Genomic DNA, 26,924 nt, shown 5'->3' on the forward strand with positions numbered 1-26,924 from the left:
ACGGTGGACGATGTTGCTGGTTTACACACCTGGTCAGACATCTTGTGAGGCTCAGGCTCCGAGGTGATGGCTTGCTCTGCCCTATTCTTTGGCATGGGCGCGAGCTCAGGCTCTGGCGTTCGCTCCGTGCAGCTTGGCTGGCTGGGCTCTGGGCTTGGCTGCGTACCGGATGCGAGGGTTAATCCACCGCAGAGCATACAAATTACAATAGTCTGTCTACAAATGCTGTACTGATTTAAAAGGCATCAGATTACTCACATTCATTGCCTATTTTAAGTATTTTATTCTCCTGCCTTTTAGAAATGCCACTTTAAATAGATTCTTTGCCACTTTTAAAAACACAGAAGCTCTTCCAATGAGATGTTGTTGCCAAAAAGAGAGTCCCCAAACAAGGGTAATGACTCAGGTAAAAAAGTTTCCTGTCATGGATGGGCAGCCATTTAAAGACACCATTCCCATGTCATTTAACCCAGATTAAAGGGCACAGTGGCGATAAACCTGGGTGCTTTGGACACCACATATCCCAAGCAAGTTAAGCTAAGGGGGGATTAACGCCAGAGATCCACATTATCTAGACCTCTAGGGTTTTAGCGGGTCGGGATGCAATAGCAGGGCCCATTTCTGCAGGATTTCCAGATTTGATCCGACTCTCGCCGTTATGGCTGGCAGGCTGAGCCCATGGGATAAGGCATTGGCCCTGTGGCTTAATCTAGTTTAAGTGGCACCCATGAACCACTTCTGTATGTCTCACTCAATCAACCTGAATCCACCCATCTCCCTTTTCAAACCCAAATATAGATCACCTAAAAAACATTGACAAAGATTATCACTTTGAGATAATACGGACTGCCAGGCACAGATGGAAAGCGCTGCAGGCTGGAATCATTGTGCTGCTGTTGAGTAAAGCTGAATGCTGGAACTGCAGCTGTTACTGAAATGCTGTATACTCATAGAGCACAAATCCAATAAAAATGGGATTTTTTATTTTATATTTGCCCCTTTACTATGGTCTGATAAACTATATAAGTGACAATCTCTAATTTAAAATTACATGAACAATTACAAACATGCACATTTAAGTATGGCATGCACAATACATGACCATCAATATCAGACAATATTCACAGTTTTTTGGTATGAAATAATTAATCCAATACTGAAAGTAAACAATGTAATGTTTTTTTTTTTTTTTTTTTGTACAGTTTATTTTCTACTATATCTAATAAAGTTAATGCTTGATTGCAGTTTAATATAAAATTGGAGATTTTGTGAAATATTATAATAAACTTTCTTTCCTCTGTGGAACACAAAAGGTCAATTTTGTCAATACACTACTGTTCAAAACTTATTGACCACCACATCCATTATTGACCATGAAAATAGTTATTGGAAATTGGTCAATTTCTTATACTGGTGCATTTCCAAATTCATAGTTCTATGCCAACTTTGTAAACTGCTTTATGAAAGAAGAAGTGATTTAGTCCCAAAGCAGTAGAAGGACTTTACAGCAATAAGATCTAGGGATCCAGCAGCAATTGTGAAAAACTCATAAGCATTACTATCATGCTAACTCCCACTTCTCTCCTCTCACTCTCGTATATAGCTCATATGCATATAGATTCATAACTCTTGCAAGGTTGCTTCTTTCCAAGAGTGAAATTGTAAGTCATGCTCGCATAAGGATGCAATCTCGCATCAATTTTTCAAAATTCAGACAGAAAATGGTCTGCTTTTGTCTGATGGTTGGAGCTGGTGGATATAGTTTGATAAAAATTATTTGCACTAAAATATAAGCAGATCACATGAGCATTTAAAATAAAGCCAGACTCATTTTTCATGCCAAGTGCTAATTGTCTAATGTTTCACATTTTGTAGGAATAACAGTCTCCACAGGGAAAAGATAATATCAGAGCAGAGCAAGTCAGAGCAAGATCATATTTTTAATAGCAACAGAATTCATAGTTTGTGATATGAAACTGTAAAATATACGGTTATAAGCACTTTGGCTATATCAGATGTCTCAAGGATCACAAGTGAGTTAACTTGATAAACTGTGCATTATTATCAGTAGAAGGAGAGCTGCGATGGACTAATAGTGTTTTAATGTGGACCACTGGCATTGACAACTGTGCTAAAGCATGGCCAACTCAAGGAAGTATGTCAGTGTGGGTATACTTTTCCTCAGGAAAGGCTGTAATAGAGTTTATTTTGATAACCCAAAACTCAGAGCCGCCCGTTGCTCATCTAATTGAAAGCGTTTATGCGAGCAGCAGCAGGAGAGACCTTCATTCTCGCTCTAGAATTAAAATGCAAATGCACTCGAAACAAACAAAACAAAGCCTTTCTACAACTGGGATTTGCATGAACTTAAAAGTAGCCATGAAAGTCACCAAGTTTGAAGACAGAGCATTTAGCCAGCGTACGACGCCGCGCAAAGCCGTCTGACAGGAATAGAAGTAACCACGCATGAATCTAAAGGACTGATGCAATGACAACGGCAACATTTTTCACCACTGTGAATCTTGCTTTCTTCTTGTCTTCTTTGACGCTTCTTTTAGCCTCCCTCTGGGATGACTGTAGGAGGGCGAGTGTTTATGAGTGGGCTGTAGTAGCAATAATGGTGGATGTTGTCTGTGCCAATGATGCAGGGAGAGGTATGATGGGTGTGCTATTCCACACACACAGCAGGGGCATCCCCAGTGGGCTAGAGCCAGCGTCAGCAACCTGGCTGCAACACACAGATCTAACCAGCTGAGACACTGCCTGACTGAAGGTCACATCAGGAACAGAGGAAATGGCAACACAGCAGGCAACCTGCTGATCAATACTAACTCTAATTGGTCAGTAAGTAATATGAAATAGAGTATGTACCAGGTAAAATAATATGTCATGCAACAAAAAATGGGGGAAAAAAGCATAAAAGTTGTCCATGAGATTTGATGATGAATATTTTCAATGAATAACACCCTACATTTGGTCTGTTCTTTATACAAAGCTATTGTAATACTTCAGAATACCTGCATTATGATGCACAAGTTCTATGGCCCACTTTTATGATACTTTTATAGTGCGCTTTGTCCTTTGGTCCTTGACAGCCAAAACAATGTAGGTTTTTATCAGTATTTATTTCTTGTTATTTTCTTCTACTGTGGGGGCTGGGAGCTTGGAAAAAAGCTGGCTGCAGGGACCACAGGGCTACTGTGACATTTAAAGTGTTGGATAGATGAGCAATGTATCATGTATCAGACTGAATTGAGGGGAGGGACTAGAGAGCACTACTCTATGTGAGTGCATTTTTAAGCATACGGAGTCCTACGACCTGCAGGCTTCTGCATTGCACATGAAATTTTAACATCTGGGGAAAGCAGCAAGACACGGTACATTTCAATATTTTAAGTGATCTAACTCTAAGGTACTACAGGTTGTCTTCAGGTGCCACACATCACTACCTCAGGAAAATATAATTCTGAAAGATTCTGACAATACTAATGATGAAAAATATTCATGTTAATGAATACATGCAGGGGGTTCTATACATGACAATAAAACTGATTATATTTCAATATAGCCTAATATCTCAGTCTGTCTCATCCACTACATTACATTTCTCACAAAGCATTATTCCTTACCCATTTCTATACATAATTCCTAACCAACACAACACGAGGCAACTAGGGTGACCAGACGTCCCGAAAAATTCGAGACAGTCCCGGAATCTAAGCTGTTGTTCCGAATCCCGAATCCGGTCCTAATTGTCTAATCGAAAATTATACTAAAGCAAAATCTTGAGTAGTTATTGTCTGATAAAACACTGTCAGTGGAGGTTGAGTCGTCCTGCAGCCAACCCCCGCCAGCTACTCATTGGCTGCAGCATCTTTTTATTTATTTAAATTTTTTTAGTTCTACAAAGATACCATAGGCGCGAATTTAGATATGCATTGATAAGCGAGCGCAAGTTGCAGCAGCCGCAAGGACAGTGAATGTGCAGGCAGCCAGTCGTTAAGGAGTGATTGATTGATTTTTTGTTTTTTCACAATGACATTTGAGTTCATGATTTTAATGTTGTTGTTTTTATGTGGCAGACTAAAGACTAATGGCAGACTGTTGATCTTTTAATAAAAATATGTTTGGTTCAGGTTTGAAATTCATTATCTTTTATTATAAGCTATGTAGTCTAATATCATAGTAGGCCTACACGCCACCCCCCCACCCCGTCCCGAATTTCAGCCAATCTCATCTGGTCTCCCCAGATGCAACGATTTCCAAAGACAGGCATTTTAAATCAATGAGGTAAGGTTAAACAAAATACAACGTCATGTTCTTTTGCTACGTGTTGAAAGCCTTGTGACATCATCAGTGTAAGTAGATACAATTTTCTGTGACGGTAAACAGTTTAACTAAAGGTCAGTCCGAATTAGCAGATGCCCTAAACGCACTATGGCTAAAGGGACTGCCTGTCCCTTACGAAGGTGTTTAAAAGAGGATGATGGCCTCTTAGCGAACAAGATAATTGCCTGGTTTCACAGACAGGGCTTAGATTAAGCCAGGATTAGGCCTTAGTTCAATTGGGACATATAATTAGCTTTTATAAATATGCCAAAAAAAAAAAAAAAAAACATTACTGGTGTGCATCTTAAGATAAAACAATGGCAGTGACAAATTTTAAGATATGCCAGTGAAAGTTTCTCTCAGTTAAAACAGCTCAAACATGCATGTTAGTCTGGGACTAGGCTAGAGTTTGTCTTTTTATTCAATGGAATTTGTTTACAGTAAAGAATGCACAACAACATTATTTTGGTTTAATGAACTTTATTTAAACTTTCGTTTGGAGTTAAGTGCGCACATTCTTTAACGTTTAGTTTGCTGAGTTTGTTACGTCTGAATCCCGTGAGCTGGTGCACCGTCAAAAGGGGTTCGGACGGAAACTTCGGACGTATACGGTTCCAGCTAAATATCTATAGTGTTGGATATATATATATATATATATATATATATATATATATATATATATATATATATATAGCTATATAGCTATATTTGATGTTTCATAATTGTTTATTTTGTGTAATGGCCATTATGTGTATGCGTATCCCCCTTTTTTGTGTTAATTGGTGCAGGCCACCAATGTAATTTATTTTTAAGTTTCTGTATAAGTTAGTTGTGTTCTGTGAGAGAACAGGTCCTGTAGTCCCTAGACCTCTGTAACTGTTTGAGAGGCAAATGCAGTGACTCATGTTTAGTTAAGTTTTTTTTTTTTTTTCTCTTTATAAATACTTTGGTTTACCTCAGTTGGGTTAACATTTGCTTTACTTTTGTAACCCCATTCATTAGAAATAAACCCCTAAGCGTTTGCAGTAGCCTGCTGCCTCTGTGTTCTTTTTTTTTCTTTACTGGTCACATCTATCACATACACATTGCCTCAGGTTTCACAATACTGGTCTCATATAATAATTACAGCAATAACAAAAGATGATATTCTGATTAAATATTTGCAAGGAAAAGAAGTAACTGCAGTCCCTTGAGCATGCATTAACATTCAGGAACCATTTTTCTAATATTGAATCAACTAGCAAAACTATTCTTTTTTTTTCTTCTTTTTTTTCTTTGTTTGCCCAGGGTTGAGAATAATCCCTGATGGCTGACAACCTGCCTTTACGTAATTCAACGAGAAGATGTATCGCTCTCAGTCAAATATATGTATGAAAACATTTAAATTCTCATTAAATTCTTTATATGACATTTCTGCCACTTTGAGTAGTAGTTTACATGCTTTATATGGTGTTGTGCTGTAACTCTGAGCTCTTTCAAGCTGCCAGACAAACTGAGGAGAAAAGTGCTCCCTTTAAACCAACCCTGCTTAATCAATTCAGTGTCAAGATAGCCCAGTTGAATCACAACTTGGAGCCACGTTGCCATGGTTTCTGTCTCGACCCCCAGCTAGCTGCCTACAGTTTGGTTTGTTTGTTTATTCCTCAGGATAAAACTGGTATCAACATCACAAGTGTGTGAATTAGGAATGTCAATTTACATAAATTCCCATAATCAATTGTTGTTTAAATTAACGAACAATTAATCGTTATCCTTAAAGGGATACTCCACCGATTTTTCATATTAAACTATGTTATTCCCTTAACTAAGATGAGTTGATACATACCTCTCTCGTCTCAGTGCGTGCACTAAATCGCTCTGTCTTGCGGCGAAACTTTGTTAGCACTTAGCTTAGCCCAGTTCATTCAATATGGGCCAAGCAGAGAAGCTACCAAACACTTCCACGTTTTCCCTATTTAAATACAGTTACTCGCGTAGTGTAACTCGACCTAGGACTGTGACACAAAACAAAACGTTGCGCTTTTCTAAGCGTGTAAAATGGATAACTATATTGTATGGCGGAATACCATAGTAAGTGCTTGTAAGCACTTCGACTTGGCGCAGTAATATCTTCACTCGTGAAAAATCCTCTCACGGGCCCCCGCTCCCTCTAGTGAAGATATTACTGCGCCAAGACGAAGTGCTTACAAGCACTTGCTATGGTATTCCGCCATACAATATAGTTATCCATTTTACACGCTTAGAAAAGCGCAACGTTTTGTTTTGTGTCACCGTCCTAGGTCGAGTTACACTACGCGAGTAACTGTATTTAAATAGGGAAAACGTGGAGGTGTTTGGTAGCTTCTCTGCTTGGCCCATATTGAATGAACTGGGCTAAGCTAAGTGCTAACAAAGTTTCGCCGCAAGACAGAGCGATTGAGTGCACGCACTGAGACGAGAGAGGTATGTATCAACTTGTCTTAGTTAAGGGAATAACATAGTTTAATATGAAAAAACGGTGGAGTATCCCTTTAACCTCTTAAATCTGAAGCCAGGGACGCTACTAAGTTATCATGTTACTTAACAACCACTTGCTTAACCAACACACAATAGGTGTTGTTTTAAAGTTTAGAAGATTGGCATTAGTGACTACAGAGAATATGCACCTTAACAAGTGCTTTTAAATTTTCTAACATATCAGAATTGCTCTATTTTTTCAGCATGAAAAAATAACTGATTTAAATGAAAATGTGATCTGTAAAATCATTATACATAACAGATAGACTTGTGTCATATAGCATTGAAAAGGTCTCAACTAGCAGAATACAACGAGCATGTTTGTTTCAGTTAGAGGCCAAACTAAACCAAGTACTTGTATGAGAAAGTGCCACCGATGCACGTGTAAACAGTTTACACATGATGCTTTTGTGCCATGTATTAGTCTGTAAGTTCCCGCAACATTAGTAAACCGTAGTAGATCCCATATTTTTATTTAGAGCAGGTTGTCTCAACCGAGCCCGAATACAACATAAGACAATGCGTAGATCACGGAGTAACATGACATGCTGCTTGGCTAAAGCTACAGGACTTCTGGGATCTGATCACGTTGCGTTCATGACACAGTGTTTTCCAACGTCATTTGAAAGTTCAATCAATGGAAACTGGATCTCGGGTATGGTGGGTAGATATAGAGGGTAGGGACGATGTGTAGAGACCAAACGGACACTGTTTTACAGCTGGAGAGCGCTCAGATTGGTTTGATCGCTCTGATTGACAAGTCTTGATTTACCATGCACCATAGAATAGGAGCGCACAGCTGAAACAGCAATGGAAAATCATCACTTCTCAACCAGGATATTATTACTTGTTTATTCTGTTTACATTTATTGAGGCGTTTACACAAGCAAGTAGTTCTCATGTTCAGTAAAATCGATTGTTTGGTGTTGTTTTTTTGGACCCTTGGTTATGTAAGAATTGAGAAATTAGAAAATGCCAGGCAGTCTGGTTGAGGAACGACCACTCCCCGAGAAGACAAAGGACCTTTCTCGAAATTAACATTTGACTCTCTCTTGAGAAACTAGCATCCCCGAGTCAATCACCTCCCCCATGTTGTCTCTCTCTCACGCTGAGATCACCAGATATTCACTCAAAAATCTATATGGTTTAATGTGAATAATTATCATACAGGATTATACATGTTTGGTATCATTTGAAATGCATCTGTGCGACTGGTACAAATGTCTCATTCCCAAAGAAGTAAACCGAAAGGTAATAAAGTTAAGAGTTTAGAGAACTTGCACACAGAGGAGGGTGGGTCCTCCAGGCAAATGTCATTCTGCTCCCAAAAGGTGTAAACTCTGAATTCAAATTCCCATTGTTAGCAAATGTTTCCATGTGAAAGAAGTTTGTCTATATAAAGAAATGCAACAAAGAGGCTCAGGGCGATTTGTAACTCAAATTAGCCCGTGATGCGGAGTGTATGCAAGACACTCCGCATCATTTTATAATGTCAGGTTCGCATCTTCTCTCTTTATTCCAGAGCATTAGATGTTTTGTATTTATGAAATTGGCATGATACATTTACCTGACATAATAAATTGTTACATTTGATTTTATTCTAGTAGATTAAACGGATTTGTATGTTACCGCAAGTTTAGCGTTAGATTAGTGACGACTAATATTTGGAACTACTACAAGTGTACATGGTACGCAAAGACAAGAAGTGAATTTCCGTTTAGAATTGGAAAAATGCTGCTTGACCAATCTAAATTTGTGTGTGTCTTACCTCCGTTTTAATTTAATGTTACTTTAGATAAGCATACGTGGGAATAATCAAACATTCGCTCACATTTGATGATGCTCGGATATCATTAAAACCTTTTTCATTTATGGAGTCAGATGAAATAACGAGGTAATACAAATGAGAAAATGTATTTCATTTAATCTTGTTGTGTTGCGTGAAAGGAAAGACAGTAATGCGCAGAAACCTTCACCCGTTCTATCGGATACCGCCATTGGACCAGCTTACAATTAATTATGTTTCAAAATAAACGACTAGCCAAACTAATCAATTGCATGGCTTGAAGACATTAGGTGTGTTGGACTTGAAGCGGTGCTGTGCAGACCGATCAGTGTATGACATAAAAGTATCGCAAGAGCGATTAGAGAGCAGATGGTTCCGTATGCTTTCTAATTGCTCTCGCAGTACTTTGATGTCATACACAATGATTGGTCTGCACAGCACCACATCAAGTCCAACACACCTATTAATACATTTATAATAAGTAATTATGCCCCATTTATTCTTGTGTGTCTACTGCACGTGTTTTGCATGAGCCGCACGCTTCTCAAAACTACCTCTCTTATTTGACCAAATGAAATTATTATTGACAATTTATCTATCATTGTTTAATCGTTAGCATCCCTAGTGTGAAGCCTCTGTTCCATAAATTTGTGTAAAATTGTGGTCTGTAACTCTGTAACACGAGATGTGTATGTAACACATAAACCACCAGCAGTAGGTGAGAAACAAATCATGGACTGGAAGAGACAGTAAAGGATGATAGAAAAATCTCCACACTCTTTGAATGCATTTTATAATTACAGAATATTGAAAACTGGATGTTTTGCTTACCTGAACAAATCAGTTTCATCAACATGTACTCCCTGCCACAGTCTTTCTTATAGTAACATCCTAATCGATTGACCAAACAAGTTCCAATTTTGATTTTCTCCTTTTTGCAAAGAAGGATGATGGTCTCATCTGCAGGAAGAAGAGAGAGATTAAAGGGAGAGAAAGAGAGATAGAAAGAATGTAATAAGTATTAAAGTGACGATCACCCAGATGTTTAAATGCCCGGTGGCTACATCCCACCTGGGACCACACACCCCATGTCAATCAGATGACCACAGACCCTATATATTATTTATGACAAAGGGCATCTTCATTCAAATAAAGCCAAAACACAAGTCAGTTCAGAGGGCATTTTTCCAGACACATACACCAACTAACCATCTCTTAAACGCTTTAGCTCGTATACAATGCAAAAACAAGCACAAATTTGCAGTGTTTACGTGGGGTGATTATAAGTCTTATTCTTCTATTTTCTATAAGTCCAGTTGGAACAAAAAAAGAGATGATTAGAAAATACGGTATGCATTGAGTTGTAAACAGTTTGATTGATTTTGAAATGGTTAATTCAAGTGCAAAGAACAAAATCTACAACTTGATGACTTCATGAATACTCTGGCTTATTCAGTTAATCTTACCAGTGATTCATGATTCAGGGTACTAATGATTTATTTACAATTTGCATTTGATCACATTCAATACTTCTAAAAAAAAACTAAAAAAAACAGTGCCATAACTATAATATGAAAATGGAATTTAAACACATAATAAAAATTATGTAAAACATCATTTTCTTGTTCTGGATGATTTCCTGGGTGATAACAAACAGAAAACCACTTCAAAGTATAGATTTTTCCATTGAACTGCAGCCAAATTGTGTATATCTTTAAAATGGAACAACAGCTGATAATTGAAAGGCATAGGCTACATAAAGTGTACACTAACCTCCAGATAACCTAAAGCAACTATGCCTAATTATACAGGACGCATTTGAGAAAGCATGCATAAAAGTACTCACATGCTTTGGTGTAATTCTTGCCAGTCTTGATTATATCAGAAGCAGTGAAAACAAGAGGACAGTGCAAGAGGAAAACTGGAAATGAAAAGGGGCAGAGAGACAGAGAGAGTCAAAATGAGAGGGATGCCATTTTAACATCATTATCATAGGCTATTATTTTATTTTAATTCTGCATCCCTGCTTGCAGGGTTGCCTCTGACAGCATTGCATCTCATGGGATCTTGGGATCTCAGATGTGTGTGCAGGTGCAATCATTCAGAACCAAGGGAGACCAACCGACTAGAGCAACAAGCTACCATGGAGCCAGGCTAACAATTCAACAAACTTAGAGTGGTACATAGTGACCTTTATGTTGTAACATTATTAGGTTACGGAAATAGCCAATTTTGAAGGGAGAAGATAGATAGATAGATAGATAGATAGATAGATAGATAGATAGATAGATAGATAGATAGATAGATAGATAGATAGATAGATAGATAGATAGATAGATAGATAGATAGATAGACCACAGTCTCTCAGAGTACAGCGAAAACTGTCGTGTCTGTATGACTTTAAGATAAGGAACAGGTGAAGTAACCTACTTACCCGCTCGCAGAGAAGAAAATAGACCCATGCAAGTTAAACGTCAGTGTTTCTCGGATTGCTCTGCAAAGCCCATGTGGATTCAGAGCTGCAGCTGAATGTTACTCTGCTACCCTCCTCACACGTGTTTCAGCCTATCTACCACAGCCCTGCAAATTCATCTCCTCTACATGTCTAAATATCTCGCGCGGTCGATTGTCTCGTTCACTGCATGCATGTGCCGCACATCAAATCATCTGACAGAGCTGCGCAAACGCCGCTTTAATCCGAATCCAAATTCCAAATCGATTTCTTACTTAATCGCGGCGCTTTCACAGAGACTGTTAAAATAACGGTTAACAATTGCTGTATGTGTATCCTCGCCTGCTCGCCACCTCATGGCTGAGTCTCCTGGCACTTCATAAGGCTTTCTGAATAAAGAAATGAGGGCAGGTGATGCTGTGCCATTACAGAGAGAGGGAGAGAGCACTGCACTCGCGATAGACGAATACTTGGAGAGTAAATAATACGCCTCAATAGAATAGATATAAAAGAGAAATTAATAATCTTGGTTGCTTTTCTCTCCTCTCTGCTCACTTTCATGTTGAGCTTCTTGAAACAACAAAAAATTGTATTTAACACGGCACATTTGTTATTATCGTAGGCTAAAGTGTGCATATTTGTGTGCTGTATTGTTAAAGAAAGCAACATTATACTTCACACTCAAAAAAAAAAATTATTTGACTGAACTGAAATTGTTTTGCTCTATTCACTAATTTGTTTTCACTATACACAAAACTGGGAGAAAGCATAAGGACAACAACAGCAGTGCCACTGACATTTCCATATAGATAGAAAGATAGATAGACTATCACCAAATAACACCATCTACAGCCTCTTTCTCCTTTCTTGCTCAAACACACACAAAAAAAATTGCTTAATTTCAACATTTACTCGGGTGGCCTCTGCCCAGTTAATGAAAAAAAAAAAAAAACTATTAATGTATAGTTTTAACCGCAACAGAAACATATATATATTGTGAATTAGTAAACCACCTTAATAAGTTCTGGGAACAATTAATTAATGGCCAAAACGGGAGTGAGTAAACATTATTACTCACATTAATATCAAACGCCTATTTCCAAGCAAGTGGCATGCCATTAAGTTGTGACAAAATGTTCACAAGAATTGTGTTCAAATTTTTTTTTTTTTCAGCTGTGAAAGTCTTTCTTTGGACAACCTCACTTTTACTGTAGCTAGAAAAATTGAATGCATTGCATTTTTAAAAAAAGAAAAGAAATTCAACCCAAAAACTGTTTTTCTAAATCGATTTGACACACTTCTCCAAATGAATGTGGCTGCTCTTAAAACAATTAACACAGCAAACTAAACACACTCTGTTGGTGAAACAGTTCAATATTCACATGTATATATTCAATATTCATACTTTCCATGACAAAGAGAAGAAGAACTCCTCAACTGGATTCAGGAAAGGAGAATGTGGTGGAAGGAACACCATCCTGAAAAGTGGGTGATGCTCAAACTACTTGGATCCTGTCCCAACAACACAATTTTGCTCCATTTGCTCTAGATCAACCTGTGGAAAGTGGTTTTCATTGAGGGAGTTAAAAAATGTGGGAGCCTTTCTAATGTTGTATGTCCCGGGACATTGACTGTGGAACGATGGCCAATCACATCCTCTTCCTACATCCTCAGCTCTTCTTGCTTCTTCTCCTCTTCCTATACCCTCTATTCATCTCCGCTCAGCTCTTTCTCTTCTGTTCCTCTCCCTCTCATAAATTCCCTTCCACTATACCTCTCCACCACCTCTCACAGTTACACTTCTTCTTTTTCCCCTTCTCATTCTTCTTCTTTTTTGTTGTTTTTCTTAACCCCATTTTTTAGTTGTTGTAATTGAAATAGCTGTGTGAACAATTAGGAAATTAGCTTTTCTTATGTTGTGTGTATTACTAACTCAGCAGATTTTTGGGGCTAGTTGAAAAAAAAATTCCATGTGCAATTGAGAAATTTTTGTTTGTTGTGTTGGAAAAATGGTACACAAGTCAAGTCAAGTCATCTTCATTTATATAGCACTTTTAACAATGTAGATTGTTCCAAAGCAGCTTTACAGTGATAATAGGAGATTACAGTAACAGAGATTGTTTTGGCTTTATAGCAGCTCTAGAATAAAGTTATTGTCCAGCAATAATACAAGTTATTGTTAGTTTGATTGATTCACTTCCGTCGCAACGATAATTAGTTATTAACTTAGGGGCCGCTAACACGACACCGTTTTAACAGAAAACTCTTAAGTTCTTTCAGCACAAACTTCAAAAACGCGAACCAGTGAGAATGCCGATGGCGTGCACATGCGTATTACGAGTTCAGTCTATAGGTATGTGCGTTTGAATATATGTGCGCGGGCGTGTAGTCCTTCCCTACAAATCAACCCTCAACATACTTCTTGTCTGGCCTTAAAATTAATAATACAGGATTTTTATCGCTTCCACATAGCCACGCGAACCGGAATTTTCCCGACAACGCTTTATCTGTAGAGAGGTAAAGGGAGGGGAAGGAGGCCTTCACAGGGAAGAGCCTAGTTGACATTTCAGGATTGTGCTGTCGTCGCGTCCAGGCACAGGTCCTTCATCAGATCTGGATACAGCCTGGATCCGGCGGACTGCGGTAAACCTCGGAATAAACAGAGAGACTAATATTAGTGTAGATGCTGTAACGAATGGCCTTAATCAAAATGACCTAGACATTAGAAAACCTTCCCCCTCTCCCCTGTTGTCATTGGCCCTAAAATCAGTTCTCCTGTGTTTTATGCATGTCCCTATGTTTTATTAGCCAAGTTCTTTAGTTATGTTAGAGTAACTTCCAATGTTGATATCCAAAGATGATGTATCACTGCTTTAATGTCTTCAAATCCCCCTCTTTCTTATTATCAACATAATCCCCTTTTGATTTTATAATCAATGGTGTACAACATGTTTTGATAAATTGCATCATAAATATTTGTACCATACTTTTGTGTAAAGACTGCACAAATTCTCCATGCCAGCATGAACATGCAAATGGAGATAAGATGGAACAAATAAGACTTTCTCCCGGTCATCTTAGATTGGTCACCTCAACAAATGGGTGTGAACTGATAGGACCTTTAAGAGTATATGATTAGTTCATATCTTTGCTCAATCTCTTTGAGACAACATTCTCCTGTCTCCTTCCGGCACTTCATCGTCAAGTTAACTTCTTTGGATTCAACGTGGACCACCCCAAGAACCCAAACAAACGCTTCAGTGCACTCCTGGCAAAATCAGCAAGAATCTCAAGAATCTCCTGCATCTGGACTTCCAAGACAACCAATGTCGATACAAGTACTTGTTCGCAACGTTTAGATGCGTTCCTAAGTTATTGTGCCCCTTCAAGGTGACCCTGATTCTCTGATGTTTCTCGTAGGTTGTGGTTAACTGATTGTAATCTTGCCATTCTCTTTTCTTCTCTCTCTCTCTCTCTTTCTTCACTTTTCTTTACTTTCTTGATTTTGTATACAATCTTTGCTTAATTTAGTTGTGTGTGTAGCCTACCCTAGTTTCATTTATTAAACCATTATATCGACACTTTATTGTCTCTGTGTTTGCCACATATCGAAGTCACTTAAACATCTTGATCTAGCGATACCTATGCTATTATCCTGCTAGAACTTTATTTACTTTAGTTGGAAAAGGTTATCCTTTCTTGGCCAGGAAGATAATATATTTCCTAGAATTAATAATTGATTATGCTTTCTGTTCATTGGATGAACTGATTAAATATAATTGTATTAATTCTGCTACAGTCAATTCTAAAAATAACAAAAATATTTATGATTAATTATAATCCGTTAAAATGAATTATAAATATACATTTTAAACTGTAACTCGTTACACGCCATTCTTCTTATGATGTAACGAGTACATCAGGATTTATGGGAAGTGTTCCCAGTTCCGGCTGAGCTAATCTATGCAGCCTAACATTTAATTATAGAAGTCTATAATGTGTTATGTGTATGCTAGGTCAAAGAGATGTGTTTTTAGTCTAGCTTTGAACTGACAGAGTGTGTTTGCTTCCCGGACAATGTTAGGATGACTGTTCCAAAGTTTTGGTGCTAAATAGGAAAAGGATCTACCACCAGCAGTTGATTTTGATATTCTAGGTATTATCAACTGGCCGGAATTTTGATATCGCAATAGACGTGAAGGACTATAATGCGTTAAGAGCTCGCTCAAGTACTGCGGAGCTAAACCATTTAGTGCTTTGTAAGTAATCAGCAATATTTTAAAATTTATACAATGTTTAATACGGAGCCAGTGCAGTGTTGACAGAACTGGGCTAATATGGTCATACTTCCTGGTTCTGGTAAGAACTCGAGCTGCTGCGTTTTGGACCAGCTGTAATTTGTTTATTAAGCGTGCAGGGCAACCACCCATAATAGTCTTACAATAATCTAGCCTTGATGTCATGAAGGCATGAACTAATTGTTCTGCATTTGTCAATGAAAGCATATGATGTAATTTAGATATATTTTTAAGATGGAAAAATGCGGTTTTACAGATACTAGACACGTGACTTTCAAATGAAAAATTGGTATCAAAGAGCACACCCAGGTTCCTAACTGACGATGAAGACTTAACAGAGCAGCCATCAAGTGTTAGACATTATTCTAGGTTATTACGTGAGGAAGTTTTTTGTCCAATAATTAGAATCTCAGTTTTTTCAGAATTAAGTAGTAGGAAATTACTAGTCATCCAATTTTTTATATCACCTATACATTCCGTTAATTTTGTGAATTTGTAAGTTTTGTCAGGGCGTGAAGAAATATAGAGCTGAGTATCATCGGCATAACAGTGAAAACTAATTCCATGCTTCCTAATGATATCTCCCAAGGGTAGCATGTACAGAGTGAAAAGCAACGGTCCTATTACTGAGCCTTGTGGTACGCCATACTGAACTTGTGATCGATGAGACATCTCTTCATTTACTGCTACAAACTGATAATGGTCAGATAAGTGTAACGACTATGGCTCGATGGGTAAAAAAATGGACTTTTAATTTATATACTAATTAAAAGTGAAAACACTTTCTAAGTCCCACAGACTTGGCAAACTCTGTAACTGAACCCCCGTTTACGACTCGCTTCCCCCCTCTCGACAGTGTGAGCTTCAAAGACATTACTGACATTCCGATCTCAACAGAAAACCCGCTCTGAATCACACACACACCAAACCACTCTGAAACTCCTAAAATACAAGTTACACACACGCATGAAATGTTTTTATGTAGTTTTCTTGTCTATGGGTTGTGATGGGATAAATTGAGATATTTATGCACCTCTGCAGATGTAATGGACACGTGTGTTGATACATTTGAGATGTATCTGTGTCATTAACTGATATTAATGTCGGGTATGATATCCTACGGATCGTACTGAGCTTCTTTATACAGAAATATAAACTATATTCCGCACAAATGTTTATATTTCTATACATAATGTGGTATTAAAGTTTTAATGCATTTTTCTGGGTACGATCAGAAGAGGCGTTCCTTCACAAACAATGAAACGCTCCCGCCTCAGAACCGAAAGATTCCATTGGGTCCCGTCATCAAACAGGGCGTTACCCCGCGCTGCTTTAAAACCAAAACACAAGCAGACGCTCGCTCTCTCTTCTCTTCCTCCGCTCCTTCCGCTTCCAACTCATCCAACTTCTCTTGATCCTCTCCCCGGCGCAGCGTTTCTCCAAGGAACATCTGAAGGAGGCCCTGGCCTTCTCCATCGAACGAACCCATGTTCGAGTCGTAGCTGCCGGTCTTTGCAACTAAGATTTCCAGCCTCTCCCATCCCGGGAGACGAATCTGAACTTTCTCGGTAACATCACATTCAGTGAGCCTTTCAAGCTTCCCGCGACACCGGAAGACGCAGCAGAAACAGGACACCATCCTCGCTTCTTGCATCAGCTTCAGCCTGACCAAAAAGAGCACTCGCAAGTATATTGATTCCTATAAAAGCTGTTCCAGGTGTCTAGGACTTAGGTCTGTGGACTAAGTTACCCTCTATCTTCCCTCTATATCTTTCTTTCTTTCATTTCATGTTTTTGTTCGGTTAAATGTTTATTGGTGTTTGCATTTTTACGTACGTTTATATTTGTAGCTTATAATCTCTAGCGTGTGCCATTTTATTAATAAACCCATTTATACTTTTAACTGTCTCTGTGTTTGAAAACCCACTTTTTATAAAGTCAATGAAACAAAAGATCTATAAAGCTACAGGCTCTATATTATAAAACTACTTTGAGTAGTTTTAATTTATAAACCCAAAGAGGTTTTGTCTTCGTGGCCAGAAGACAAACTTTATTGGAGTTTTGTAAACAGGAATACTTCTTCTTAACTGTAATGATCAGACAGTACAGAACGAGGCATTTCCTATAATTGATCAAGTAAATGCATATGCGATTTATGAATTATGACCATGCGTTATAAATATTAATATTGCCAAAATTCCCTATATTCTTGAGCTAATTCGCATTAACCCAGAGGCATTTACGTTACATAAGTATGATTTAAACCATGTTACACTGCATGAAAAGTGGGATTTTCGACAGTTACCGGCGCTGTAGATTGTCGTGGAAGTTCAGGTTTACGACTGCAAACGGCAATTTACAGGCAACACTGCAAACTGTCGGAAATTGACGTGGGACTTGCTTGCCCCGTGACCCCCCTCCCTCTAATGCTTTAACATGTAAATGAGACTGCTGTGAGCTTTACAAATACAAATGAGGGTAGCAGGGGGAGTTTTATCCCAGGTGACTAAAAGGTATTAACTTAATAAAAAAAAAAAATACAATACAATACAATATTTATTTATAACGCACAATTAAAAACAGCCAAGGCTGACCAAAGTGCTGTACAGGGCAATAGATAAAATGCAGGGCAGAAACAGGACAATAAAAAAAAAATTAAAAAAAATTAAAAAAAGCATAGTCAAGGGATATTAAAAGCAAGAGAAAAATAAGTTTTCAAGGATGTTTTGAAGATGGAAATTGAGGGAGCTAGTCTGATATAGAGTGGTAGACTGTTCCAAAGTTTTGGGCCTGCAGTCGCAAAAGTGCAGTCGCCTCGTTTTTTAAGTCTGGATCTGGGCACGATAAGAAGACAGTGATCACTGGATCTCAAAGTACGAGATGGAGTGTACGGGCAGAGGAGATTGGTCAGATATTGGGGGGCCTGTTTGTTAAGAGCTTTATACACAAATAGTACAATTTTAAAATCAATCCTGAATGTGACAGGTAGCCAGTGGAGTTTGAATAGCGCTACCACTTTTGGAGCAATGCACAACATGTTACAGAAATTTTCACTGCCCTTTTTGTGATAGCAGTATTATTAAACAGACAAAATGGGACAAATTGAATAACCACATTAAAATCCACTTTAAAAGGCTGTTGTTCATGAAGGAACATCTGGACTTACAGTGTACAGTGGCAATATATATTATTTTACATTTATCCATTTGTCAGATGCTTTTATCCAAAGATAGATGGTTTTCTGCATGATTTAGACAAAATATTAAATTATCTTCATTGAAGTTTATTTGTATAGCGCTTTTCACAATACAGATTGTATCAAAGCAGCTTCACAGTATTAAATTAAAATAATACAACAAAGTTTGTTTCAAGAGGAATTTATTGATTGATAAAATTAAATTAAATATCCCCAAAATATCCCCAACTGAGCAAGCCAAAGGCAACAGTGGCAAGGAACCGAAAAACTCCATCAAGTGACCTAATGAAGAAAAAAAACCTTGGGAGAACCCAGGCTCAGTAACCATTAATGTCTAAAGGTTACACAAACAATCCACACTGAAACTTAAGCTAACAAAACACAAACAATTATATGTTCCTGTATTTTCTGTATTTATTTTAATCAATCGTTTTTGTTTTTTCAGTCTATCATATAATTATGTTGTGTATGATCTATGAAAAAAATGGTTAGTTGTAAAATGGTTGAGTATTAAAAAATATTTTGAATTAAATCAAATGTTCGCACTTTGTTTTCATGTTATATATATATATTTTAGTTTTGCTTAATATATATATATTACACTATAGGCTACACTGTTTCATTTATACTTCTGCATTGTTGTCCCTGTTGACGCACAATTACACATGCAGAAAGAAGCCTGTGAAACCCGAGGGAGGCGTTCTAGACCAATCACAGCGCTTCCGTCCACGTAAAATTGACGCATTGTTACATTTTGGGAGAGGTGCACGTCAGGGTGTGCTAAAGGGTACGCTATGTACACAGCCTACTCTGTAGCTACAGCGGGAGGTCGACGCATAACTATAAATTGGTCTTTACTTACTGCTTGAGAATCAAGTTTGGTAACAGTTTATTTTATTGGCTTAATGACATGTTTCAGACAGTCTTGCTTAGAAGAGCAGAGTGTGGCAATTCTTACCTTTTTTTTTATTTCAATAATTGTAAATTTTTTAATATTCTTTGTTTTTTTCGCCCTTAAGATGCTAGCGCACCTCTGAGCAAAGACCTGTTGACACCCAGTGAGTATTCATCTCATCGGTCACTTTTGTATTTTGTCAGGCCTTGTGAAATGTAAGAATATTCTGTTTTTCATGATTTCATCATAAAGCAAGAGGTCATGGGATTGATGGCTATTATTTGTTTAATAATTGTAAGTAATCCTGTAATTTACAGGAAGCAGTATGCCATCTTCTCAACTCTGAGACAAATTGTGGGCGCTACGAACTGGAGCAAGGTAAAAAAATAAATAAAAGAATCTTACATTCTTTTATTTTTTTACTTCCATAAAAGCTTACAAACATTTTAAAGGTAAGATTCAAAGAATATGCTTTCATTCTCTTGTATAAGAAAATAGATCCGTTATAGATACCGATCTTAATCATACATTTTGTTTCCACAGAGTAACCTCGCCTCATAACGATGGCTGATGGCTATTATTTGTTTAATAATTGTAAATAATCCTGTAATTTACAGGAAGCAGTATGCCATCTTCACAACTCTGAGACAAATTGTGGGCGCTACGAACTGGATCAAGGTAAAAAAAAAAAAAAAAAGAATCTTACATTCTTTTATTTTTTTACTTTCATAAAAACTTACAAACATTTAAAGGTAAGATTCAAAGAATATGCTTTCATTCTCTTGTATAAGAAAATAGATCCATTATAGTTTACGATCTTAATCATACATTTTGTTTCCATAGAGTAACCTCGCCTCATAACGAGGGCGTAACCTCACATTTACTCGGAGCTATGTCTGCAAGTCCAGATTTTCATGACGCTGATCAGGACGACATTGTAAGTAACTTTTACTATTTTCTCCTTGTTTCATTTTACTGTGACTTGCGTTGTTTTTATTCATATCACTCTCATTTAATTGTTTTCCAGCTGCCTGTAAGACGTACTACGAGACAGTACGCAGGAGCTTCAGGTACAAACAACCAGATCTGGCATTTCAGGCCGAAGCTGTGAAGAGTTCAGCTCGGAGTCGAGCGAGAAGAAAGAGGGTACGATTTTTAGTCAATGTGACTATTTTTCACGTGCATTAATAGATGTTTTGTGTCCATACACAGTGCATCACAGTACTGATTGTCTGTATTGGTTGTTTTTACAGCTGCTAGAAGCGAGGCGGTGTGCTAGGTGAGGATGACGTGGGCATTTGGAAGTGCGCCACCATAGATCTGATGTCCGATGAAGCTACGCTGCAGTCGAGATTGGAGGCGACTCCTAAATACAGGGCGACGCACCACAGACGTTTTCAAAGTGGATCGAATTCAGAGAGAACGCCGCTAGTCACCTACAGCTCTGAAGATGAAAACAGACACATGAGCTTCCAATTTGTTGTGTGTGCAGATGATTTATGCTTTGTACATAGGTGTATATAGTTTTGTGTTTGTGCTAATAAAGCTCTTTCTTTGAATAAACAGCATGTCCCTGGCAAATTTTCCTTTCCTTTATAAATTCATGTCCTTGATGGTAATAATAGTGTAGTCCATGGGTTATCAATGACATGAATATAGCACAGAATAGCATATTATGAATATAAAAAAATAATTTATTTAAATATTATAATTGTTTTAATTTATGAATATAAAACAATAATTTATATATTATTATTTATATGAAATTCAAGCCTTTCTCTGGCGGGAGCTGCTATTCATATGGTAATTAGAGCCATTCACACCTCCGGCGCGAGCGCTCTGCATACGTCATGGTTCGTTTCCGACAATATTCGGCACAGACGAACGCGACATTCACAGGCTGTAATTTGTCGTTAACTGCCGAAAATTAGGGAGATTTACGGCCGTTTACGGGGTCGGAAATCCCAATTTTCATGCAGTGATAGTATCAGATGCAGCACTAAGATCGAGTAACACTACAGTTTTTCTCAATCGATTTGGTACATTTCTCCAAACTCAGGTAACAGCTCTCAAAACAGTTAACACAGCAAACTAAACACACTCTTATGTTGGCGAAACAGTTAAGTATTCACTGCACAATGAAACACAGCATTTTATTCTAGTAATGCATTTATTAAAATTCAATATTAACATCAAAACTAAAAGTGTGTTCTCTGTTGATTTGATAACAAATTCAGCTGAAGATACACAAAGAAATAAATGAAAATACATGTTTTTCATTAAGTTCTTTAATGAGGAGTTCAGGTGTATAACAATGAGTTGTCACCCCAAAAACAAAAAAACTGTACTGCATTCATTGAATCAATTAATTTATTGATAATGCCTCTCAATTACATCATGGGCCAGAGAATTTTATCAACATCACAGAAAATATTTTCACGAGTCATGCATTGTGGGAAAAAATGCCTTGAATGCTGTATCCATCCTTGACATGCTTGTGCCCCAATATCTCCACTGGCCTCTTCCATCGCTTGAAGACTTACTTGGTTGTAACCACTCTCGCACTAGTGCTAAATGGTGGAATTGTACACTGTCCCAAACAACTACAAAATTCCGCAGCATTTTCTCCTGATCACCCTGCGGAAAGAGGATTTCATTGAGGAGGTTTAAAAAAATTAGGAGCCTTGCTGTGTTGTATGGTTCCAAGACAGCATTGTGTGCCACAACACCAGTTGTAGAAATTGTGGCACAGAGAGTGATGTTGCCTCCTCGTTGTCCAGGGACATTGACTGTAGCACGATGGCCAATCACATTTCTCCCTCTTCTCCTTTTTTGTGAAGATTGAAGCCTGCTTCATCAATATACAGGTACTCATAATGAGTTTCACTGCTATCCAACTCCAAGATTCTCTAGAGTAAAAAGAACACAAGGTACAATATAGTAAGTTAGTGTTTTACAGTAATGGCATTGATTGCAGTCAATACTACTGTGAAACTGTTGCTGAAGTTTGAGTTCACACTTTGAAGCAGCAGTATACATAGATATGCCTAAATATTTTCACTTACAGTAGCATGGAATAGTTTATGGACACATACTTAAAATTCAGGAAATATATATCTTTGTGTTTACAGTAAAAGTGCAGTAATTGGGTTGCACATACTTGAACAAACTGGAATCCCAACTCCTTCACTCTAACAGAGTTCCTCTCAAAGGGCACTTTGTATACATGTTTCATTCGGATTGCATTTCTCCTTAGAACAAGATCAACTGTGGAGAGACTGCATTGGTGGATATTGTGGCACAGTTGATTGTCCCGTGTTATTCTTTGCTGAATTTCTTTGAGGCGGAGGGTGTTGTTCTGGACCACCATGTCAACAATGGCATGCTCCTGTTCAATTGAAAGAAGTCTAGTTCGTCCACCTGAATGTTCTCTAACTTCAATTCTGAATAATGTTTGGACAAGCAGGAACATTTACTGTAGAAATCTAGACCTATGTCAAACAAGACTACATGGACTCTCATTGTAGAAGTAGAAAAATATAGTTACTTACCGGTTTTCCCTCTGAAATGTGCGGATAATTGAAGCCACTGTGGATCTGTTTATATTGGGCTGAACTCTCTGCCCAGCTTCTCTCAGTGAGAGACCATGATTTATGACATGGTCAATAAGTGTGGCTCTGATTTCATTTGAAACACGTGTGTACCCTATCCTTCTACCTCTCCTCCCTCCTCTTACACCTTGTGCTCCTCTTACACCTTGCGCTCATCTTACACCTTGCCATCCTCTTCCTCTCTGTCCATCTCTTCTTAAATGTTCTACTCTTTCTCTTTCCACTATACCATTGCCCTCCAATCTATCTATCTCTTCTCCCTCTACTCCTCTATATTCTCCTCTTCCTACATCCTCAGCTCTTCTTTCTCTTTCTCCTACATCTTCAGCTCTTCTTGCTCTTTCTCCATCTCCTCTTCCTTTTCTTCTCCCTCTACCCTGTCTACCACCTCTCACTATTACACCTATTCCTTTTCCACTGCTAATTCTTCTTCTTTTTATTGTCTTTTCTCCTCATTCGTCTTCTTTGTTGTTTTTATCTTCCCCTTTTGTAGTTGTTGTAATTAAGACAGCTGTGTGAACAATTAGGAAATTGTTTTTTTCTGTGTTGAGTGGATTACTAACTCATCAGATATCAATTTTGGGTTAATTGAGGACATAAGGTGTGCAACTGACTATTTTACAATTACAGAGTTTTGTCTGTTGTGTTTTGAAAATGGTACAAAAATGCTTGTGATCTTTGTGAAGACCAATGAAAAAGCTGCAAATGTTTTTCCTGATATATTAAAGATTTGGTTGGCTGTATGAACTGCTGAGATAACATTAGGGAATTTTGTGTTTTGAGAAAATTATGCTTTTGATTTGTAATTTGTATGAAATGAAGGAGAATTTACTATCTGTTTAGGACAATTACAAAGTGTACAGATCACTGTGTTAAATGTTTTGAGAGCAGTTACCTGAGTTTGGAGAAATGTACCAAATTGATTAAGAAAAACTGTAATAGAGAGGTACAACCACGATCGGATGATAAGAGCAAATCATTTGTAACTCTAATGAGAGCAGTCTCAGTACTATGGTACGGTCTATAATTTTCTCCCTGATATTATCAATCTTGTAAGTGAAGAAGTTCATAAAGTCACTACTGCTGTGCTGCTTGGAAACTTCTGGGCTTGAACACAAATGATAGTGATTTTTGTAAACCCAATAAAAAGAGCTGCAACTGTTTTTTTCCCCCCTCCAACCCGTTTAGGACATTAGCGGAGTGTTCAGTTCACTGTGTTAACTGTTTTGAGAGCAATTACCTGAGTTTGGAGAAATGTCAAATCAATTAAGAAAAACTGTAATTCCAGTAAATTTTGAAATAAAATCAAAGTGGTGTCAAAGCTCATTGCACTTTTTGACAACTTTGAATGGCTCTATACTGAAGAACAAAAGCAAGTTGAAATTCAGAAAACAATTCTATACATAAAAAAGCACATACTCTGTGACAGACAATGTTTAATGGATGGTATAACATGATGACATTTTTTTTTACACTAAACTGACTTAATTTACTCTTCACTGTTCTTAATGCCAGATATGATAACATAAAAATCAATATTTATATTAAATGTATACTTGTATACTTATATTAAAATTGTACTTGACATGTTGGTTTATGACTGTGAAAGAGCTTCAGAACAAGATCTTGTCCTTAATTTCTGACATGTGTAGAGAGACTATCAGAGGAGGGTGCGAAAGTGCCATGTATATGGGCATTTAAACAAGTCTTAAGCTTTTAGTTCCATGAGGAAAGAGTTTAAAAGTAGAGAAAACAAAGGCATAGAACAGTGGGCAAGAGGAACAACAGCATACTGTGATGTGATGCAAAGTAGCTGTATATCTGTCATTGTCTTTTATAACTTTACTATGGTTTACGTGCAGCTCAGGAAAGCCCCATTCACTTTACTTGTCTTTCTGCAGATGTTAAATCTCAGTGGAGGTAAAGTACAGCAGGTCAGCATTTTCTAAGTGAAAGTGTGAATCACTTTCTTACACTAGTACAAGATCACACCTCTGGGATTTAAGAATGCAACAGCTCAGCAGATATAAATGGGAACAGAATGTGCATAAGCCATTAGATGAATTGCCATTGCTTGTTTCAAATCTCAACAGCCCCTCTTTATTGGCATGAGCTGTGCTGTGCCATACATCATTCGCTTTGCATAATTTACTGAAACAGACGTATTATTATTAGTCCTGTCTTTGTATTTCAGAGCTAATGCGTTTTTGTCACCCTGGACATACACACACACACTCCACCTAAATATGTTCTGTACACACAGATGGATATTTACGGAAATGACCGACCGAATTCACTCTTGAAAACTGCACAAAATTAAAAATCATGATGTTATGGTTATCACCATATAACCAATTTTCAGAATGGCTCTTGCTTTCAGTCCTGGATTTCAAACCCACAGAACCGCACATTTTGTATGTCTGTATATACTCATTTCAGTTCATGGAGATCTCTCATAACAAGCTGATGATCTGAATTAGGTGTTAAATTTGGCATGAAATGGACGTTGTGATAAGCTTAAATATGAAAATCTTAAATCACAAACCTCCCTACTACATAGATGAAGTATGTTTGAATTCACTGTACTCATTAAAGATTAAGCAAAAAGTATACCCGGATGACTTATTACTTCCGGTGAGATCCAGAAGTGCGCATACGATGGACAATGACAACGACAGCATGGCGAAGTCATGTAGTACGTCCAGATTACATTCATACTTCACACATTCATGCTATATAGAAAATGTTTGCGGTCAAAAAGTTATTACTTGTTAAAAATAGATACCTACTCAGAAAGTATGCAATTTTGGATTTCACACTTATAATCAGATAAAGTGTAAATTTTGCACATATGGCATGCTGTCCGAGGAGAGGGCTCCGAGCTCGGAATTTGGCACGAACCCAGAGCACCCCTGGGAGTTTCGATTACCTCTGGAAGTGGTCTAAAGTGGAGAAGCTCAAAACCTTTTAGACCCTGTTTACACCTGTATTTAGCGTCGTCCACTTGATCCGATTGACCAAAACGCATCTTAATACCATGTAACAGGGCCTCAGATTCTCAGTGTTGCTGTTACTGATGGTAAAAAGACCAAAGATCATGATCCACATGCACACAAGAGACAGAGAGAGACATATGCAGGTGTCCCTGATGTGTTTGTGAGAAAGAGTGAGAGAGATAAAAGGGGGATGCATTTTGAGTGTGTAACAAGGATATGACATAAGCCAAGGAAGACATCTGATTGAACTCTCTGTGAGGGCATCAGAGTGGAAGGTACATTGTGGCTTGCTGGGAGGGAGGGGGGAGGGTGTGTGTGTGTGTGTGACAGGGACTAGTGTTTCTGGATGAAGTTATATAACATTCTTTTTTCAGGAAAATTATCTTTAGTGTAGCCAAATTTTCATTATTGTAAGAAGAGGTATGTTCATTAAAATACACTCAGAGTGAAAGTGCAAGAGAGAGAAGACATACAATACGAGAAGGTTAAAACAGGTAAAGGCATTTCCTTGGATTTGCTGACCTTTCTTAATCCCAAAGTCTCCATTTTGGTCCGTCTACACTGAAATGCAACCCTGGAGTTTACAAACTAAAGCGGGGTCTGCAGCGTTTTCGAAAGTCTCTGTTTTCGAGGGAAAAAAATGGCAGAGTAGTGTAGACGACAGGTGTAACCATAGCGAAATGAAAACACAGTGTAAACGAGGCCTCAGTCACCACGCTCCTTCCTGGTCTCCTGGTCAATTAGTGTCGCCTGGTCTCTCAGTCCATCGGATTACACCTGGGCCTCCACATCTCCCGGTGACATCTCTGTCGGGTGGGCCCCAAAACTCCACCATGACTTCTCCCTCAATCAGTTCTTCTGGCTG

At 38.0% G+C, this 26,924-nt stretch overlaps 1 protein-coding gene and 1 long non-coding RNA gene across 2 annotated transcripts in view; one reads left to right on the plus strand and one right to left on the minus strand.

Moving 5' to 3' along the window:
- The window catches only part of bean1 (brain expressed, associated with NEDD4, 1), a 57,782-nt gene extending 46,348 nt beyond the window's left edge, over positions 1–11,434 (minus strand). The window contains exons 1-3 of the mRNA XM_082162199.1: positions 11,046–11,434; positions 10,458–10,532; positions 9,443–9,571 (exon numbers count right to left, since the gene is read on the minus strand). Coding sequence (XP_082018325.1) covers positions 9,443–9,571; positions 10,458–10,532; positions 11,046–11,073 — 232 coding nt within the window. The 5' untranslated portion in view covers positions 11,074–11,434. The remainder of the gene's footprint in view (positions 1–9,442; positions 9,572–10,457; positions 10,533–11,045) is intronic.
- Positions 11,435–19,165: 7,731 nt separating this feature from the next.
- On the plus strand, positions 19,166–20,788 carry LOC309493112. Its single transcript, XR_014203791.1, has 6 exons — positions 19,166–19,615; positions 19,770–19,830; positions 20,070–20,130; positions 20,296–20,389; positions 20,480–20,598; positions 20,706–20,788. It is a non-coding gene; the product is annotated as an uncharacterized lncRNA (long non-coding RNA).
- The last annotated feature ends 6,136 nt before the right edge of the window (positions 20,789–26,924 follow it).

This window comes from Leuciscus leuciscus, assembly GCF_965113295.1.
Source record: "Leuciscus leuciscus genome assembly, chromosome: 2".
Lineage (NCBI taxonomy): Eukaryota > Metazoa > Chordata > Actinopteri > Cypriniformes > Leuciscidae > Leuciscus > Leuciscus leuciscus.